Source organism: Apus apus, chromosome 4 (assembly GCF_020740795.1).
Source record: "Apus apus isolate bApuApu2 chromosome 4, bApuApu2.pri.cur, whole genome shotgun sequence".
NCBI classification, from domain to species: domain Eukaryota; kingdom Metazoa; phylum Chordata; class Aves; order Apodiformes; family Apodidae; genus Apus; species Apus apus.
Window position 1 is genome coordinate 105,742,801 of NC_067285.1, and position 20,678 is coordinate 105,763,478.

At 40.2% G+C, this 20,678-nt stretch overlaps 2 protein-coding genes across 17 annotated transcripts in view; both read right to left on the reverse strand.

The window, feature by feature from the left end:
- Window positions 1-1,705, reverse strand: part of ADD1 (adducin 1) — a 68,402-nt gene extending 66,697 nt beyond the window's left edge. For 10 of the 11 annotated variants that reach the window (XM_051616944.1, XM_051616943.1, XM_051616942.1 and 7 more), the window contains exon 1: window positions 873-895. The gene's annotated coding sequence lies outside the window, so the exon portion shown is untranslated. Of the gene's footprint in view, window positions 1-872; window positions 896-1,614 lie in introns of those variants that run through there. The other variant, XM_051616938.1, reaches the window with a different exon arrangement.
- A 6,219-nt stretch (window positions 1,706-7,924) lies between these two features.
- SH3BP2 (SH3 domain binding protein 2) overlaps window positions 7,925-20,678 on the reverse strand; it is a 90,081-nt gene continuing 77,327 nt past the window's right edge. For all 6 annotated transcript variants that reach the window (XM_051617596.1, XM_051617598.1, XM_051617600.1 and 3 more), the window contains 11 exons: window positions 20,022-20,124; window positions 17,523-17,640; window positions 16,873-16,943; window positions 16,393-16,481; window positions 14,438-14,503; window positions 13,296-13,884; window positions 12,254-12,362; window positions 11,839-11,894; window positions 11,321-11,402; window positions 11,013-11,072; window positions 7,925-10,547 (listed from right to left, as the gene is read on the reverse strand). In XM_051617596.1, coding sequence (XP_051473556.1) covers window positions 10,410-10,547; window positions 11,013-11,072; window positions 11,321-11,402; window positions 11,839-11,894; window positions 12,254-12,362; window positions 13,296-13,884; window positions 14,438-14,503; window positions 16,393-16,481; window positions 16,873-16,943; window positions 17,523-17,640; window positions 20,022-20,124 — 1,481 coding nt within the window. In that variant the 3' untranslated portion in view covers window positions 7,925-10,409. The remainder of the gene's footprint in view (window positions 10,548-11,012; window positions 11,073-11,320; window positions 11,403-11,838; window positions 11,895-12,253; window positions 12,363-13,295; window positions 13,885-14,437; window positions 14,504-16,392; window positions 16,482-16,872; window positions 16,944-17,522; window positions 17,641-20,021; window positions 20,125-20,678) is intronic.

Consider the following 20,678-nt stretch of genomic DNA (forward strand, 5'->3'; position numbering starts at 1 on the left):
GCACAGAATTGTTTCACCAATTTAATAAAGAAAAATAGAATCCTATTTAGAAGCCCATTTTACAATTAGCTTACATTCCTTTATTTTAAAAATAAATTATTTATTCTACAAAAAAAGAATGAATTTGCAGCAGTTAAGAATGGCCAAGTATTCTGGTTAGCACATTCAGTCACATTACAAGAACCCAGAGACGTAAATAGCCTGTATGCATAGAGATACCTGTAGCATTCAGCAAAGCATACAGAAAGTACAGCACAGAATCGTATCACAGAACAGTCTGGGTTGGAGGGGAACTTAAAGACCATTTAGATCCAACCCCACTGCGTGGGCAGGGACACCTCCCACTAGACCAAGCTGCTCAACGCCTCATCCAGCCTGGCCTTGATTACCTAGCAGTAGTTGCAGTTTAAGAATTCATCAGCTGAAGGTAGTTATATTTTGTAAAGCTCCAAATAAAGACACAGGCCACCATACAAGAACCCAGAATACGGTATAACTTTTGGTAGATAGTCATGTTATGATCTATAGCCGCTTCCCAAAAAGCAGAGAATAAAGCAAAACCAGCAATGAGCTTACACCATTGAGCTACAGCAGTGCCTTGTCAAAGATTTAAACGCAGTGCTGCTCCAAGACCCCTATCCCAGTACGGCATGGATATTTTTCCAGCTTGGCTGGATTCACCCCCTCCCCAACTGCTAGCCTAAAGCCAACGCAGATTAAGAATCAAACCGTAAAAGCAGCACAGAGACCGAGCAGCAATGATGTGCGTAAAAACATGTGACATTTTTGTCTTAAAAGCAGATACTGGCAACGTCAAAATACAGAGACGCCTTTTCCAGCAGAGGAAACAAAACAACTGCCCGCAGATGTACCCTGCCGGGAGGTACCCCGCCAATCAGTAACACCGCACAAACACGCCACATCTCCTCCTTCATTCCTACGTCCTCTGCGGACCACGATTTGGACACTGGAATGCCCGCAGTTCGCCGAGCATCCCCAGCAGGCCACCTCGCGGACCAGACGCAGGGGCAGGTGAGGGCAGAACGGCGGCGAGGAAAAGAGCCCGCAGGCGCAGCGCCTGGGCGCAACGGAGACTTCAGCGCCCAGCAGCCGCTCCCGGCGGCGGCGGCAGGAGCATCCCGCGGCGGGCAGGGGCAGGGGGCCCGCCTCTCCCGGCACAGGGCTGACAGGATCCTGCCCCCCCCCCCTCCGACCCTGGATCGCCCCCGCGGCTCAGCCTCATCCCGTGCAGCGCCTGCAGGCTCCCTCCCTCCGCCCCTCTTCGCCCCACGGACCCGAAACCCTCCTTCCCCGCCCCAGCCCCTCACCGCAGGCCCCCCGCGAGCAGCAGGCGGCTGTTCTCTCCACACATGCCCCCCGCCCGCTGCCCGCTTCCAGGGCAGAAACAACAACCCCCCCTTCTCTCCTGTCCTCTCCCCTCAGCCGCCCCGGGCTAAACGCGCAGGTTCCAGCCCCCGCACCCCTCCGCAGCGGCCGCCTCCCCCCGCAGCCTGCCCGCCAACGGCCGCGGCCCCGCGCGCCTCCCCGCGACCGTTAACGGCTGCAGCCCCCGCCGCCCACCCGCCCGCCCGCCTGCCCCGCCGCTGCGCTCACCCGAGGGCAGCCGAGAAAAGGCGACAGGAGGGGGCGAGAAAGCAGGGGCCGCCGCAGCCGCTGCCCCGGGCCGAGCCTGTCTCCGCCGCCGCCCCAGCCCCGCCTCCCGCCGCGCCGCTCCGCGCCCTCCTCCCCCACCCCCGGCAGGGTGCGGCTTCCCCGGCCGCAGCCCAACAACCGCGGCACCCATTGGAGGGCGCTCGCCCGGCCAGTAAGCGGCTCTGCCATTGGCCAGGCAGGCGCGGGGGGGATGGCGGCGGGGCCGGGAGCGGGCCCCTCAGCCGCGCTCTCTGGGCTGCGGGAAGGGCTGGCTGGCTCCCGAAGGGCCGGGGAGAGGCTGAGAGGAGCCCCCCCGAGTGCGGGGAAGGGGTTTCTTGTGGGGCTGCATCCGTTCGGAAAGGAGCGGCGCGACGTCTGGGAAGCTTATCTAGCAGCAGGCTGAGAGATAGGGGCAGAAATCAAGTCATGGCCCAGGAAGCGTTACGATAAAGGGCTCGTTAACGCGCAGCAGCGGCGGTATCTAATCGCTGGAAGCTCAGAGCAGGTCAGGATCGATGCCGAAGTGCAGATACCCAGCGGGAGTAGTCAAGCTGAGGAGCTGCGTTGGTGAGAGTTAGAGACCTCTGTCAAAACTGAAGGTATTAAAGTCAGCCCAGTATCCTCTGGATGTTAAACTCCAGCCTAATGAGGGGCTGTATACTTGATTCAGAAAGTGCACAGATACATTATAGAGTTTGTATATAGGACACCTGATTAGATCTTTATAAATAATTCCCTTAGATCTTCTATATCTTTTGAAGAGCTATATGGCTGGTATAACCCCAAAGTTTGTTGGTCTGTAAAGTTAACTTGCTCTGTTAGCTATCCTTATACTCTGTACATTTATAGTGTAATTTCTATAGAATCTTAAGGCTGCTGCCTTACACTTCTTTTTGGAATCTGTTGTGTAGAATAGTGCCTGACCTGTGTTGAAGGAAGAGTTGGGGGCCTGAAGACATGCTTCTTCTCTTTTGTATGGTACCCCCACCCCAAAGTTATCTATATGGTCAGAAGAAAAATAGTCTCCCTCTAGCAGAACTGGATGGGGTGCCTTCAGGAGCCATAAACATCTCTCCCTTGGAATATGAGAGGAATCCAGTCTGCTCCAACTACCTCCACTGAGGAAACTTACCTGATTCATGCTTTCTGACAATTAGTCTTCATTTGTTCACCGTTCAGGTTGGGGGGGGGAAAGGCTATAGAGGTATTCGTAAACTTGTATGTGAATTTAGCGACCAAAAATGGTCAAGTGATGACACAAATAGTGTAATTGCTAATAATTACCAAATCATGTCTGAAGTTTTTTTTGTAAGAACTGTTGCTCTGAGCGTGAAACATTGAAGCCACTTCACCCATCTACTGCTGAGCGCTGTTAAACATGGTGGATGTGTTTACATCGACACCACACAACATACTTTTGTCTGTGTTCAGAGTTTACCCAGTGAGATCTGCAGGTTCTCTGCACCTGCAGGGCCCAGGTCCCTGCTGCACACCTTGTCTTCCCTTGCTGTGTAGATGACTACCTGGCACAGCGCTCCTTCATCTTGGCATTTCACTGACCTCTTTCCTTTCCTCACCATGCCATTCAACACATAAAGCTTTCTTCCTCTCTGGTAAAGTAAATGGGACAATGGATCCATGTTAGAAGTAACTCAGAGAAAAAATACTGCTTTGTTTTAAAAGGAATGGGTTTCCCCTGCAGCTCAGTGAGCAGTACAAAGACTAGGGACGCTGAGGAGAGCAGCAGTGCCCAGGGACTGGGGGAGGGGGCAAGGTCCTTTCTTTCATGAGCAGCACTGGCTTAAAGTCTTTGTGTAACTACCAGGTGCCATGTCACAAGCAGCTTAGGCTGAGCAGAGGAGGTTCTTTATCATTGCACCTGTTCATGCTAAAGGTGAGATGCTGCAGAAGCAGCATTCCTTTAGCCTCTCTGCTGTCCTACCCTGTGACATGTCCAGGGTCAGCAGCTTCTGCTGTCCTCTTCCAGCCTTCCCCTTCCCCCTTGCTTCATACCCCCCAGTCAGGAGAAGACAGATTCACCTGGCTAATCTGAGGGAAGAATTGGGATGAGGGAGGGGGTAATGCCAGTGTTCTGCTGAATCAGCCAACTCAACCAGCTCACTTTGCAGCCCCAGACTGCTCAAGCTGATGCATGATGGTGTTAACCTTGCCCCTTCAGTGCTCAGCCTGATCAGGTTCCTGAACTGCCTCTACCAGCTGCAGGAACAGCACTGCTGGTGCAAAGACAAAGGTAGGATTAAGTGGGTAGAAACTAGGGGAGGCTACATACATTCTGGCACATACTAAAGCAGTGAGCTGTGCTGCAGAAATACAACATCAAAGACAACCTGAAAAAGAACTTCTGCATTATTTAAGACATGAAGAACTTGTCTGTGTTAACTCTTATCAACTGGGTCTGCAGCATTACAGCTACAACAAAAGGTGCAATATGAACCATACATTGTTTTTCAGCCTGTAGCATTTCACCCCTTCCAGATCTTTGCACTGCTGATGAGGGGTCTAGGAAAATAACCAAGACAAGCTTGTTGCCAGCAGGCTTGCACTTGGTGTGTGCACATCTGCATGTGTCCCGGTTACTGGCCCTTCAAAAATGCTAGCACATATTTACAGGCAGTACAACGTTCCCAGGAGAGGTCTCAGAATGTGGTACTGTCAGTCAGTGTAGGTAAAGTTCTGCCCAACGTACTATTACTTATATTTATATCCCAGCTGCAAGCATATTTTCACAGGACTAAGTTGCTTTTTTGAAATTTTACTGATTCACGTAAGGAAGAACTTAACCGGTGATTTGATAATATTATGTAGAAACAACCTTTAATAGATATATATCTAAGACATATTTGATGGAAAAATTACATGGAGAGAAAAAAAACATTCTGGTCTACTTTTATCTCCTCCACAATCAAACAAAAACACATATGAGGCTTATTTGAGCTGAAAAGAATAAACATGAAAATAATTGAAGCAGCAGGTGGGGAAAGGGCAGAGCAGCTGAAACAGCAACATACTGAATGTTGCCAGATTTTAGATAATCTATTAAACTGAGAAGCCACTTAGGCTTTAAGTTTGAAAAATACTTTATGCTCAGGAGGACAAAGGGAAATTTTTATATACAGTAGAGATAAAATGTAAATCTAGTTTCATGGTTCAAGCTGTTTAATCAATTAAATACAACCACAGGTGCAATGATTGCTCTGGACAAACAGAACTCAATCAACCAACTTTCTCTTTTAATGTTATGACAGTCTTTGTGGAGGTTTGTTTTTCCAAAATCCTTTTCCAAGTAAAGCTGATTCTCCTAATTGCAACATTTATGCCTTCCTAAGCATCATGTACCTTCTAGATTTACTTCTCTACAAGTTGCTCCTATACTAATTCCAGTGTCACTAGAGCTGCTGAGATTATTTTTAGCTGCTCTCCTATGACATCTTCATCCTCAGGAGGAGGAGGAGTGCCACTAAAAGAAGTTAGATCTTTCAGAGAGGTAGGACTTAAAATCAGACCCAGGAGCGTAAAACAAAGAAAGGAAAAAGATACCAAAGCAGGTTCAAAGTAATAAGGAGGGCTTAGAAGCATAAGGAAAATATTTTTAAGTATTTAATTTTTTAATTATTATTAATATATACAGGAGAAAAGTTATTCTTGGGAGATGCTTTGAAATATTAGAATATCAACTTTTGAATACCTTTAAATCACATTTAATTTTAAAAAGGCACATTTTCAGCACTACTCCCCTGGTTAAGGTGTGGCTGGAATTTCCTTGGAAAAATAAACGGAGATGAATGTTAGCACAGTGTAAATTAAAGCACAACATAGTCACTGAAGCCTAAAACAGTTTGTGAGGCCACACCTGGTAGGTCTTGCCTTATTAATTGTGTAATAAAACCTTTTGATAAGTTTATATCCAACTGACCCTTCTTTTCCCTGTGTGGCTGTGGTGTACCTTTCACATCAGTGGCCTTCAGTACAGGTGTAAAACTCTGCCCTGGCAAAAATCTTTCAAGGTCAGAATTTAAGTGCACATCAGCCTCCCAGTGCAAGAACCAACTGTGCCAAGATTATGCAGAGAGAAATGTTTGTCAAAAGGCAGAAAAAGTGGTAACTCAAAGAAGGGTTAAATGTTTTTCCCTTGTTTTATATGTCCAGAGATCTAATCCTGCAAACAGTTATTACTGTAATTTCTGTGCAAATCAACTTCAGTAGAGATATCTGCAAATAAAATTACATTTAAAATTATTCCTTGATAGCTCTTAAGATTACACACCCATTAGGGCCATGTCATGAATCTGAGAGGTTGGCTTACCCACTTCCCTGATAACTAAATAAGGGAGGAACAGGTAAGGGACAGTAAAGATCCTCCTGTGATCAAGATACAGCAAGTCCCAAAGGAATAGATTTGGGGACTGAATATGCTACAAGACTTACTATGTACCCTAAGTCCACTGAACTTAACCACTTGGGTTCATCCAGTTTTGAAGTGAGCTTAAATGCTACCTACTCTAAAAGTTTTAGTAGCATTTGGTATTTTGCCTTTTGGAACGTTGAGTATTTATACTAAAAGAACTATGAGCTCTCCTATTTAAGAGGGTGTACTCATGGTCACCTCCAGCACTCTCACTGCTAGGAAAAAAAACCTTGACACCAAGGAGCTGACTATTTAGTAAGATAGCAACTATTGCAACATCCTGCCATTGGCTTGTTGCTAGGTGAGGCATTTAGTATTAAGAGCAACTCAATTCACAATGCTGATAATTTAGGTTTTGCTCAGATGTCCATTATGTAAATTCTACCCCAAAGTATATTTGAAGAGTAATTTAAATGCAGGAATACAAAATGCAATGAATTTCATTGTCATCTAGGTTGAAAGACATTCAAATGAATAATTTTGCTAAATAACATTGCTGCTTATATGAGAAACATGAGCCAAAAATACGTCTTAAGTTTTAAAGACCTGGCCCATCAAGTTTCCACCTGAAGTTCAGCTTTAATCTCTAGCTTCTATCCGAGGTCATTTAGGATTGAGTTCTACCCAAATGATTCCTACGTGCATGCTTAGCAGCTGTAGTCCTGTCACTTGAAACCTTGCACAGAACAGGCTGGCCAGCAGATGTCCCCAAATGCAAAATAATCAGAGTTAAAGCTTCCAAAATCTTGACAGCTCTTTGGAACTTCCCAAAGCATGAAAGCACCAGAGGTCATGAATAGTCCCTGTAAAAACTGAAGTCCCGAACTAGGGAATACTTGACAAGCTGCTGACACAAAGCACATTCGCTACAGAAAAATTGTCTGGATATTGGTTTACTTGGAAGTTTAGATAGAAGAGGCAAGACTTTTTCCAAACTACTAACAATTACTGTGACTTGGATATTACCAGTTTCACAAACAGCATTTTTTTGGCATATCAAATACTGCTTTTACACTTCTCCACAAACTATTTTAAAGCCAAGGAGCTTGCAGTAGGTTGCATATGCAAGAGGCTGGTTTGTGGTGGAGAGTCAGGTTAGTAAGAGATATAGGAGACAAACTACACCATGTGTTCCAGCTGTGCCTTTCCTCCCTACAAACACCACAAATTTAACATCTTCTAATCCTGCATTTAGTAAGACTAGAATAGTATGTAGGAGCAAGATGGCTTGGAAGTGATTAGAGTTTTGTTTGAAACCCTTTACCTGTTCTGGAGAGATGAGGGGATTACCTAGCACATCCTTACCTGTGCATCCTAGCTTGAATTCTGTAGATGTCAAAGCTGTAAATCTAAGAGGTTGTGAGCCTGCTGTACTTGTACTCACCTACAGATGTAAACCTACCATGTTTCACTGACGTTTCTGACCAGAAGTGCTATTAGGTGCTGGGAAATGGAAAGGTCCTCTTTTCCCAAGCAAGCTTCTGAACACCTTTGGAGACTTGGCTTTCTTGTTCACACATTCCTGTTCCTCTGAGATGCACTTTTCATTATGGTCATACTTGCATTTTGTGTCCATAGATAAAATTAATGCTTCACTCCTCAAACCTGCACTTAGGAAACTTTGAAGTAAATGGAAGATGGGTAATTTCCACCCCCTAGCCACACTGTCTGTTGACCAAAATGCCAAATTTCTTACGGTGTTACTTACAGGAAGATTTGCTTCTTAAAGGGGATGAAAACTAATACTTCTAACTTCACAGTTAGAAGAATCAAGCACTATTTAATACAACTGAAAACAAAAGCATTAGAACACAAATCCATGAAGTAAAAGACAACTGCACAAAATTAGGTGAGCTCTCATTGAAAGTTTATCCACTTCAGAAATAAGTACATTTGTATAAAAAAGTAAATTAACAAAAAATTTACATATTTGCAAATCTTGTACTACACAGGAAAAGATGGTGTTATGTTACATGTATATTGAATAATCTAAGTATTTTTACAGTTTAAAAATCTTAGAAGTATATGGTTGAAAAAAAAAAATAAAAATCTGACTTGGGCCACAAAGATGTATCCAGAGTATGATTGTCATGACACAATGAAGCCAATTATTCCCAGACAGAAAAATTTACTCTGCAAACAGTAAATACTGCAAGAACTAGAACTGGGTCTGATACACATATCGGCCAAAAATATTTTTAAACACTTTGTTGGCTGAGCCTTCTTTAGAGAGTGGGTCATATTAAGAAAGCTGGGGAAGGACTTTTTATTGCATGTAGTGATAGGACAAGGGGGAATGGCTTTAAACTGGAAGAGGGGAGCTTCAGGTTAGACATTAGAAAGAAATTCTTTAGTGTGATGGTGATGAGACACTGGAACAGGTTTCCCAGGGAAGTTGTGGCTGCCCCATCCCTGAAAGTGTTCAAGGCCAGGCTGGATGCAACTTGATCTAATGGGAGGCATCCCAGCCCATGGAGGGGGGTTGGAACTAGGATTCTTGGATATAAGGGTAAAGAATCACAGGGATTCTCATCTAAAATGAAAAGAAACAGAAACTTAAAATCCCCAATGTTCAACAGAATCTGAAATTTAAGTACTGCATATTATTTACACACACAAAAAGTACTACAGCATGAACAGAGATCAAAAGGCTGATATCCTGTATGTCTGTGTCTCTTGCAAATGACAGGAAGAGTTTCGTGCCTCCATTCCTATGCATGGTCCTAATATTACATCTTTTTATTAATGAAAATCCCTTAGGGATCAAATACAGGTTTACTGTTTCCATAAACAGAAAATTCTTATTCTCTACTGGTTTTGTTTGTTTTTAAAGTTGTGACCATTTAACTGTAACAAGATTAAAACTGATGTATAAACTCTGAAAAGGTAACTGAAAAAATGAAGCTTATGGATACACATTCAGACTGATAGAAACCAGGTACCTTCTCCTGTTTCAGGAGTGACAGGATTATTTTTTTTTAATTATTATTACAAGTCTTGTAAACATTAGAGATGAGACCATTATAACGTTACTTTGGGACCCACAAAGTTACTTAACAGGTCATTAAAATAAACTTACCTTCTTTATTAAAATTCAGGAATCTGGTAATTTTGGCATAAGTATTAAGCCCATGGTTTTAGGATACAAATATTAAAAGCACCCTACTAATGTTTATCACTTACAGTCTCATAGTGCTGACAGTATGCTAAAATCAGATTTTATTCATCATGCAACTACAAACTGAGTAGATATTTTAATAATAGAAAAATTCTTGTTTAACTACAAAAATAGACTAGGGCAGTGTGTTTTGCCCTAGAACAGAACAGAATACAATGGGCGGACCTGATCCTAAGAGACTGACCACAAAGATTTATGGAGTGATAGTAGCCTCACACTCGTGGCTTCAGGGTTTTTTGTGTGTTCTGTTTTCAAGAACCTTTGATGATGGCAATGTGCGAGAAAACTGCTAGTCAGAATTCAGGGTATTTAAAAGACTCCCTCCCTTCCCCCTTCATCTTAAGTAGTCCTTCCTTTTTATCATACCCAATACAAATACTAGAGGCACTTACCCTTCCAGTTGAGAACTAGTTAATGGGGCTCCCATGAAAGCCAACCCAATATTATCCCACACCTATCTGAAGCACACGTCATTCTCTTAACACTTGAGGTCCCCACAACTGTTACCAGTTGGATAGTACCTTGATATTGATTCCTGCAGAAACTGTAGTCAGAAGTTATGTTTACATATGAGGTGGCTTAAAAATAAAAAAAAAAATGCCACACTACCTGATCATCTTTACCTATAGTAAACCAAATTACTTGCACATTAGTCTTTATTATTTACACATCAACTATACAAGTAATATAAAAATTCTCAGTTGAGCACCAGTGCTGACTTAAGGAGTAATACCTTTAAGTCAGAGTGTTACTATTCCCTGCCACAGATGAATTCAGGTACACTTTCAGAAGTTTCCTCTTTTGGTTGGATTCAGTCCACTTTGTTCATGTCCATCTTCCACATTACAAGAAGATTAGTAATAGCAGCAGCTTTATAAAAAGTGTAGGCATCATGGACAGCTTTCACAGCAAATTCAGTTCAGATCTTTTTAAAAGAAAAAAACATATAATCCACTGATCTGGATTGTAAGGTTTTACCAAGAGTTCATTGAATTGCATCTGTATACAATTCATGTGAGACGAAATGGTTGAAACAGAGTCAGTTTCTGTGTGCAAATAATGGAATGTCCAACAGTGGCAGGAGCCCACATGCAATTCAAGGGCAGTAGGGAACCCAATTGTCCTTGGCATCAGTGAATTACACCAGTTATGTCACCTTGGTTTAGAGTAACCATAAGGACACCGAAGAATCAGGCTGTCATGACTAGGTAAGATGTGAGTGCTATAGTATTCCACCAAACTTCCCATGTTCAAAAACATGATGTCTGAGTCCAGGTAAAACTTGCAATCCTGTTGCAGAACAAAAACATATGTAATCATGGACAGTAATTTTTCCAACTCAATGGTTATAAAAAAATTAAAAAAATAATCAGAACTAAGATGCTCTTTCAAACACACAACTGCTTTGCAAACTAGTCACACAAGTAAGTCCAAATTAAACTCAGGACTTTAATTTTCCTTCCTTTAGGATTTCACTGGAGCTGAAACTTAGATGTGAACATTTACAGCTAGTTTGTCTTTTGCATGATAGAGCAACCAAAAAGCCCAGATCTGAGTACTCAACTCTCATCTGAGACCAGGTATTTGTAAATCAGCTTATTTTTGCTTTTAAGAATGGGAAGAAGTTAAAGTAAACTTGTTTGTTCTGATATATACCTGTACACATGCACACTTCACACACACACATATACACATGCAATTCATACATATATACATGCATATATATACAAATGTCTACATAATGCAGCTACTAACCTTTTCAAAGATTCTGTAGTTTCTCACTTTTTCTGCAGATTCATCCCATACAACCAACACCTTGAAGAAGAAAAATGCAACATATTCAGTCTATGCTAATAAGCTCTACTAAGTCAATTATTGTTAAGGAATTAGTTACAATCCAGCCTAAAAAATTAAATCACTGAAGTTACGATACTGATTGTCTAAGATTTTCTTGCTTTCAGGAAACAGCATATCTGAATTGTTAAGTACTTTATCAGAGATGGCATCTCTAAGTCAAAAATCTTTTCAGTGGGGGCAGTATAGATTCAGCAATTGCAATTTACCTTTCCAGGCTTAGTAGATGAGTTCCTAATACAGTAAAGTCCATTTTGCGGTTGTCCCCGTGGGCTACTAGCTTTAAATGTCCTAAAAATAATACAACAATTACATATATTAGCATTTTCTGAATCAGGTAAGTAAAATGCCTAGATTCTTAACATTCTTACTACAGATCTCTGTTTCAGTTGTAACAGTTCATAATACATCGCAGCTGAAAGAATTTCACTGCTCTAGCATCTGAGCCAGCAACACAGCACAGATCTGCCTTTCTGTCCCACCTGGCATCCCAGGAGACCAGCCTTCTCCAGATGGAGCAGAAATCACTTTGCAAGTAGTATGCATTTTCAATTGATACAAGAGCACTGAACTAACTCCCCTGAAAAGTTATTTCCATATTAAAGGAATTTAAATATTTTTATTGTGTTTTTAAACACAAACTGTACCTATCAAAACGGTCTGTGGACTACTGCTCAGAGCAGGTTTTCGTAAGGCTTCTAAGCAAATATTTTAAAGTCAACTTTACCTTTCAACTTCAAAGGATTCAGAAGTATTAAGAAATATTGAAGCAGGTAGGCCAACCTTGAAAAAAAAATATGAAGAAAATAAACCACTGTGCAAGTCAATGACAACTCAAAAGGCTAGCAACTTAATACGGAAATAAGCTACAGCCATCAGTATCTGAAATTATTAGTGGCAATTTAATCATTATTTTATGATTCTTTGTCCTTTACATCAATAATAAAATGCAGAATTTATCAAGACATTCCTTAAAGTTCAAAAAAACCCCAAAACAAACAAAAAAAACCACACAAAAATAATCACATGGTACTGTGGCTTTGGAAAGATTTTTTTCCTGAAATAATAATTTAAAAGGTTCCCACAAGTATATACAAGCAAGAAAAATACTATTTGAGAATGAATAATCTTTTTTATCTTACTTTTTCATACTCATCATCAGAATCATCATCAGGTTGGTTTGGCTTGGAGGGTAATGCTGGTTTTTCAAAAGAGAAACTTCTAAAACTCTGTCCATCTGGTGGTGATCTCCTGGCAGAAACAGAACAAAAACTGAAGGACATCTCCTTCAGAAGATCCAACTACAGCAGGAAGCTCAGAAAGCTGTGTCCAGTCAGTTCTGAGTATCTTAAAGGATGGAGTTTCCAGTCTCTCTGCAGCAACCTGTCCTAGTTTTTCACTATCTGCAGGGTAAAAAGTTCTTCCTTCATATCTATCTGTACTTTCCCCAGTTGTGACTTCTGCCTGTTGCCTCTTATCCTATCACCGCAGACCTCTGAGGTCTTACTCTGTCTTCTTCATACCCACCCATTAAATAGTTGTAGACAGCAGTGATCTCCTTTTAGCCTTCCTAAAGGTTGAATGACTCCAGTTCTCTCAGCCTCTTCTCACATAACACATGCCACAGCCCCAATCACCTTGGTGGCCTTCTACTAGAACTCACTCCATTATATCAGTGTCATCTTTGTACTGTCTTTAAAGAGTTTATTACTTGTCCTTCAAGGCTGCTGAATGGTCCAATGCACAAAAATATTTTCATCTGACTCACCACTATATCTAGCTCCACATCCCTTATCTGATCTTAATATAGGAAATGTGTTTCATTTTATCCCCACAGAAGCTTAAAAGTGTTTCTGCAGTCCACTGAGGTATTGACATAAAGGCTTCTTACTGCAATCAAAGGATTTTAAGTCTTTATGACAGACCTGCAAACTAATGAACTACAAAATTTTGGTGTATTTTTTTTAAAGCTTAGAAAGAAATAGTAGATACACTAAACTTTTTCAGAAGCTAAACTCATTGCAAAATCTTCAAATAGCAAATACAGAGGCAAAAAAGCACAACAGTGTGAGGAGAGGGAAGGTACAAGGAAGATAAACAAATGCCAATAAGAAAAATGTCTGTCAACAAGTTAACTAATACACAATAGAAACATTTAATAGTGCATTGTATTTTCATACTTACTGTAACTGGGGACAGGAAGACTTCTCTGGTCTAGGCTTGATGATAGGGGGCTGGTGGCTTGGCACAGGCGGCTTTGGGAGCACTGGTGGCACAAACAGTCCAGGTTTACCATGTTCTCTTGGCACTTTGGGCTCTGCTGGTTTTTCAGTAAGCTGTGACAGCTTAGGTTTATTGTTTGGGAGTGGGGGAGGAGTTCGTGGTGAGAGATTTAAGGTTTTTAGCTTCTCGCATCCTTCTGGAGTAGCAAGAACTTGAGCTGGAGGCAGAAGCTCTGGAGGCAAGCAGTAAGATTCTTTGACACACACAGGCTTTTTGAAAAGAGGTAGAGGGGGCACAGGGGGCAGCTGTTCGCTTGGTCTCCGGCTTGAAGGTTGAATCTTTACATTAGGTTCAGCTCGGCTCTGTAGCTGGGTCTCTCTCATGTTTAGGACATCCTCTAGTTTGATGTTTGGTAAGCTTCTTTTAGGAGGTGGTGGTGGCACTGGCACACTGGATTTGCCAGCAAAGGAATTTGCCCTTGATTCTGAGCAGGCAGCTTTTCTGACATGAGGAACGGGTGGAGGTGGGTAGGCTGGGGGCAGGACCATATCTACAGAAAGAAAACATCCAAGCCCATGACACACTGAGGGGCAGTACAGTATGGCAAGAAATGACCCTTTGCAAATTTATTTTCTATGTGGTCTCATAATACCCCAAATGCTGGACAAGCATTTAACTACCAGCACAATTTTGAATGTTATGTGTTGTAAATTCCAGGAATTTTTATTCAGGCATGGCTTATGATGACTTTGAAAAGAGTTTTCTCTTTGCTAAAAATAGAGACTTCATTAAAAGCATTACCCCTACCCTCCAGACTCATGACCAGATACAGATCCTTCCAGGGCAGGAGGCCTTGAAGAAAACTTGCCCTTTAAGGCATGTAACACTTTCTGTAGATTGTCCCGGCAGTTAATTGGAACTTTTGACCCTAAACACCTCTAAAGATTAAATATCTGTGCATGACTTCATTTATTTTACTACACGCAATTCTTAAGATACAACCAAGCCAAAACAGTGATCTGGCATTCTACATTAATATTGCCTTCATTGGTGGCCTTTCATGAGGCCTTCCTTTTGTGAAGGGATTGAAAGAAATCACATACCATCTTTCAGTATGTCAGGAGTATCTGGCTGCAAGTAAGACTCCTCCTCTTCCTCCTGGTCATAATCTGCAGATAAAATCAATGTATCAGACTCTGATAAATACTCCAGGAACCAAGAAAAAGTATTTAGTACTTATTGCTTTTTAACTAACAAATATTCTTCTGTTTTGGTTTGGTTTTTTAAGAGGTAAAAGAAAATTAAAATGTTGGTGCACTTCCCTACTATTTAGAATAGGCTTTTCCTTACATTTTCATGACAATTAAGAAGGCCATCGCTTACAACATGCAAGCAGGAGATGAGCTACACTGCACATTTAATCTTTCCAGTTAGAATTTATTTTCTGGTGACACTTTCTAGTGTTATAGTCTTCCTGAGAAAAATTCACATCAGTTGCAGAGACATAAAACAATCCCCCAAACCCAGCCCTAACACAACACACTGATGGTTTTGCAACATGGAAATCTGAGCAACCCTAGTGATCCACAAGACCAAATTCTTTTGCCTCCCTCTGGCAACAAAAAAACCCACACCACAACAAATGGCTTAGATGGTTTCAATGTTGCCTTCACCTGTAAGTCAAAATAATCAAGACATGAAAAAGATGTTACTTCTAGGCAGTAATTTCTCATTATTGACTATGACAGAAGCTTCAAGGACAATATACAGTATTTCACCAGAGAAATGCATTAAAAAAAAAAAAGTATCAGATAAAAATCAGTTGGCTCTTCTACTTTTCCTAATTTAAACTCTTCTTAGGTCTCCTTTGTATTGCATATAACCTTTGCCTCCCATGAACACAGAAGTATTAAACTACAATCCTACATGAAATGCTGATGAATCTGTTTTCCTCTGGTTTGCAACTGAACCGGATTTCCTAAAAAGACTCACTCCTGCCTTTTTTTGTCCAAATCAGGAAAAATAGTCAGGATTTTCCTGTCAGGAAAGGAGAGTACTTGCTCCAATCAACCCTGCCCTTTAGAAATCTCAAAAGTGCAGATGGGAAACAGCCTAGAGAAGGAACTGTGTTGAACCTCGAGGCGAAGCTTTCATGTTGATTTCACTAACACATTTCTCGACTAGGAAGCCAGTTGCTGAACTAGGCTGTGAACACCTGACATTCTTTCTACAACGTCCTCACTTCTAATTAAATATAAGCACAGTCTGAACTGTTTATTGTGAAACAACTACAGCAAAGAACTGACAACAAACTTTGAATAAAAAAGGCTATGCCAAGAATGAAATTTTCAGAGCCTTACTTTCAAAACGCTACTCAGTTTGAAAGTAATTGAAGAGTGTTATCCTATGCATTTCATATAGGTGCATCCAATGGTTGTTATAAGATCTTTCCGAACTGGAGGATGATCAATTCTGTTTCATACTAAACAGACTACAACACATGCAACAGCATCTCAGTGTAGGCGACTGCCTGTGTTGAAGGACAGGTAAATTAATTTCACAGTCTAGATAGGAGGTAATTAGCTCCACCATGTTTTATTGCATCGTCTCCGCATGTTTACAGAACATACATTTAAGTGACTAATGTCCTATTATTAAAATTATATTCAATTACTGTCAATAATATTAAATTATCATAATAAAGACCACTTTGTGTTTCTACACTATGATCTAAGGGCATACTCAAAAGTTCTATCTTCTTGCTAGATCTACAGACTCTCCAATATGCAGCCCTAATAAAAAATTTAAATAGTATGATTAGGGTGCTATAAGCCTCCTTGAAAGATCTGAATTTCTTTAGTTCTGTTTATTTTTACTGATGGATTATGGCACAGAATATCTGCTCCTGATTTAAAACTACAACTACACACATTGTAAATAAAAGAATTTATAGCTGCAAATTTGATCCATTTGCTTAAGCTATGGGAATAGTTCCTGCAGAATCCAGAAGAAATACATGAGCAAATAAATCTTATTTATCAGTGTCTAAATTGGTCACCTTCATTATCTGCTGAATGATGAGAATACTTTATATCAATGGGACGTTCTACTGAGCCATAGAAACTGTCTGCATCAGAACCAGAGTCACTGCAAAAGAAAACACAAGTATCTTCTGCATCACTGTGCTATGGATCTTGGGATAGTAAACATGTCTGTTAGCAGGAAAGGGATGCCAGAACAGCAGAAGCAGTCTAGTCCTATTTTCCAATTAACAGCCAGATACGTTGCTGTTGTCTTTAAGTTTTGTTTGTTTGTTTTTTCCACACAAAGTTGATACTTAAAGTTCTCTTAGTAGTAATACTGATTTTTGTCTTGTATTCTTTAAACTATATATTAGGAAGGCCTTTCATTCTTGGGTCTTACTGCATCTGATTTTATTTAACAGAAAATCACCTGCAGGTGCAAAGAGCGTAAAACACCACTGTCAAGAGCGAGTGCAAAAAGGATAAAAAAGCAAATAAAGATTAAGGGTTTATACCTGAATTCTGTTATTGTTTCTTTCTTCTCATGGTAGTGATCAATTTCCCTCCTCAAGGATAGCATCCAATTCTTATAAAGAATGAAAATAGAACATTTAGCACATCTATCTTTACATCTTTAAACAAAGATGCACAGGATCTCCCCTCTGTAGGAACAGAGTAACTGTGCAAGGAACCTACATTGATACAGTATTTATCCATTACTTTATACAGAGGACTTATCAGTCAAATGTTCTATCTAAAATGCTGTAAGAACATTAAAATATTAACTTTCAGTTTGTGAATTTCAAGTTGTTATTTCAAAAGCCAGATACAGGTTCCAAGTATGCTTGTGAGCGAGAGGTTTCACTGAGCAGTTTTCATACCTTATCAAAGGTTTAACGTACATATCCTTGGCTAAAGTTAAATGAGAAATATGGAGAAAACCAGACCATCTAGTATGGCACTTATAGCCATTCCCTAAATTACAACTTCAACTAGCAGTAACTTAATAGTTAAAACTTCAGGCATGATTTTCAGAGGAGCCCAAAGAAGTAGGTATACAAATTTCAGTGACAGCTGCACATCCAGTTCATTTAGATTTTAGGGAAGTCCAAGATTTGCTTTCTGCCTCAAGGAAAGTTATACTGCAAAAGAAGAAGAAAGTTACCTTTCTTTCATCTTCAGAAGAAGCTGAAAAAAACCATGTCCTGTGCTTCTTGCTAATGTGAACTAACTTGAAAGGAAACACATTGCTTGATGTTGTCTCCTCCGCTGCTCGCATAACCCTGACAAACAGAACAACCGATACATAAAACCTTAATCTATAAAGTTAATTCTTCTGTTCAAGCCAAAGCTCTGTCAGAAAGCAGCTTTACCAGCCAGTTTTGCCTGGGAAAAATAACCCCCAAGCCCAGGAAAAGGCCAGAAAAATCCCTCTGTGTGCATTTGTAGTACTTCTCCATTAAAGTGGTAGAAAAGACAATGCAAGAGAGCTGACAGGAGAAAGAGCAGGAGTTAAACCACTAGCCAGACTTAAAAATGGATCTGTTCAATAGTTTTAATTAATTGCATGAATTCACAAGCTTCACATCATGCTAAGAGGTATTTAGGGTGCCTGTGATCCTTATCTCCGAATAGCACAGAAGGGAAATCAAAACACAGGTTTTCCATGGAAAGAAAAGAGGACTAATATTAAAAGTTATCTTAATTTTTCCACTTTTCCCTTATAAACACTTTCTTGTGCTTTTTATATTATTTTAAACCAAACACAACCGCTTTCACAAACTGCATTAGAGAAGTTTGTTTCTTTTTCTTTTTTCCCCAGAGGAGTGTCAAATGAGAAAACTCCTTACACAAGCAAAAGTTTGATTGTAAATGCTCACTATCAGGCTTTGGAACAAATAAGGAGACTGAAATCCTTAGACTGTGGGTAATCTAAAACTAACATTTCTAAGATTTATTCAGCATAAGCCATAAAGAAATGTGATTAAAGCTTTTACCATCACTATTATGGCTTTTTTTCTTGTTCCTAAATTTTTAAAACTCACCAATATCCTCAGATAATACAGAGCTTCCATATGTCCTTAATATTTAGGGAAGGTGGTTTGTACACACAGAAAAAAGATTCTCATAGACATCTGACTGTTGGTTAGGTACCTAATCAAGATAACTTTGTTTTGAAAAACATCTAATCAACACCTTGAAGCTGCCATGAAGAACTATGTCAACTGCAAAATGACTTCAGAATTAGAGACTGCATCTTTTTTAGAACCAGAATCCTACTTTTAAGCTGGAGGTTGCAGTTTTCTGCATCTACCCAGCCCAAAACGAAGCCACAAAAGGAACTATAAATTATTCCACTAATGTAAGAGTAATAAGGATGTTAATGTGGAAAACACCCATGGTACAGCTGGGAGGGACACTAGCTATAGCCATTACTATATGTTTTGAGTCACTAGCAAACTCAGCACTTTCTCATCTCCTGTTCACTCTTAACACATAAATGCTATTGCGTGAAAACTGCAAAATCTAAGTCCAGGAAAGCCTCAGAACGACTTATTTTCATACAACTTTATGCAACTACCCAGTCTAACAAATTCCTCCATTTCAAATTATTTTTCAATAATGGTTATGTCTGTAATACTAACCAACTCCTGGTCCCAGCTCCAACCAAGGTCTCTACGGGGCTGCTACCATGTAGGTATGTAAAAAGCAGAGAGACAGTCCCCTACTATTTACAGATTCCATGGTATTTTAATATTACTGTGATTATAGAAACTAGTGTCATGACCAAGTCACAGTATAGGTTTTCTATACAAATTAATCTTGATTTTTTAATTAGCCACAATGTTTACAATTGCATTACCATAAAATATGCCATTGTAGTGGTCAGTTAGAAAGCTCTCACATTCTAATAAAAGCCATTTCCTTATTCTAAAAGTCTGACAACGTTATGCAGCACAAGAATTACATACATGTTTACAAATACAATAAAACTAAAGTGACTGGGACCAATAATGTGATGCTTCTCTGCATCCTCTCTCTCATTAGTCCTTTCTTAGCATCAATTACAACAGCAATTTCCTGAAGTTATGTGTGACTTCTCTTAGTAGGCTCCATATGTTGCTGTGCTCAGTCAGAATACGACCGTACTGGTTACCTTGAAAGCCACATATTTCTGCTTCCAACTTAAAAAGCAAATATTAAGATTTGTAACATGTAGTGAAACAAGTCAGACATTTTGCACACGCACTCTCTCATCACTCCTGTAGTTGATTCGGTTTTCACACTATTGTTACTGAATCAGTAACTCCATAAATATTCCTTTCTATTTTTGTGATGATTATCGACATCATTAAAGAACAAAGACGATTTGTCTGAAAGATTTCATATGTATCTGCATGTTCAAAGTCTGCATTAAGTCAGTAACAAGAGTAAGCCCATAGCAATTTTAACAGCTTTACTGGTTAAATTACAAAATATGATGGCTACACATTTGCAAAACACAGGAAACATCATATATACAATTTGAAAGGAATACATCTCTTGGAATCCAAGACCAGTGGACAATCCAAACAACTGATGTAGGTGAATTTAACTTACTTGGAAATTAAAATCATAGCCCCCTGCATTAAATAAGAGTTGGGTGTTCAACTTCGGAACTCACCTGTTGTAACCATTCAAAGAAAATGCACCCTGTGGAGATGCAGATGTGCTGCTCTTAAAATAGTAAATACACCCCTCATGGATAATTACAAATCTCAATGGCCCTGAAAAGATAAAGAAAAAAAGTGAGCAAAATACAAAACCAAAGGCAGTGCATTAACTAGAACCTCTTAACTTGGGTATAATTAAGATTTTAGTAATCTTATTAATCATTCTAAAAGAGCACAAACTAGTTAAATGACAGCTTGTTATCACCAGCTACGTGGTAAAGCTCTCCATTCAGAGTCTCAGGACTAAGGGTAGTATTTGCTTCCTCATTTGAGGGGCAGCTGTTCTGATAATAAAAAAATAAAATAAAAAAAAAAGCCCAAGACCTCCAACCTGTCCTCCTTTACTAGAGGAATAAGGTAACATGAGCAAGCAACCAAAAACGAAACAGAAGGGTAACCACAGGCTACAAATACATATTTGTGTCCATCCCCAAACCATGACAATATCTCCCTCTCTTCTTTCACCTCAAGTACATAAAACTGCCTATTAAAGGATATTTTGTTAAAGGGGCCAACATTCTTTCCTGTATGAAAGGCAGTAATCTTTGTTCTTAACTATATAAGTATAGCTTAGTTATGAACAGGGATAGCAAATGAATAGCATAAAA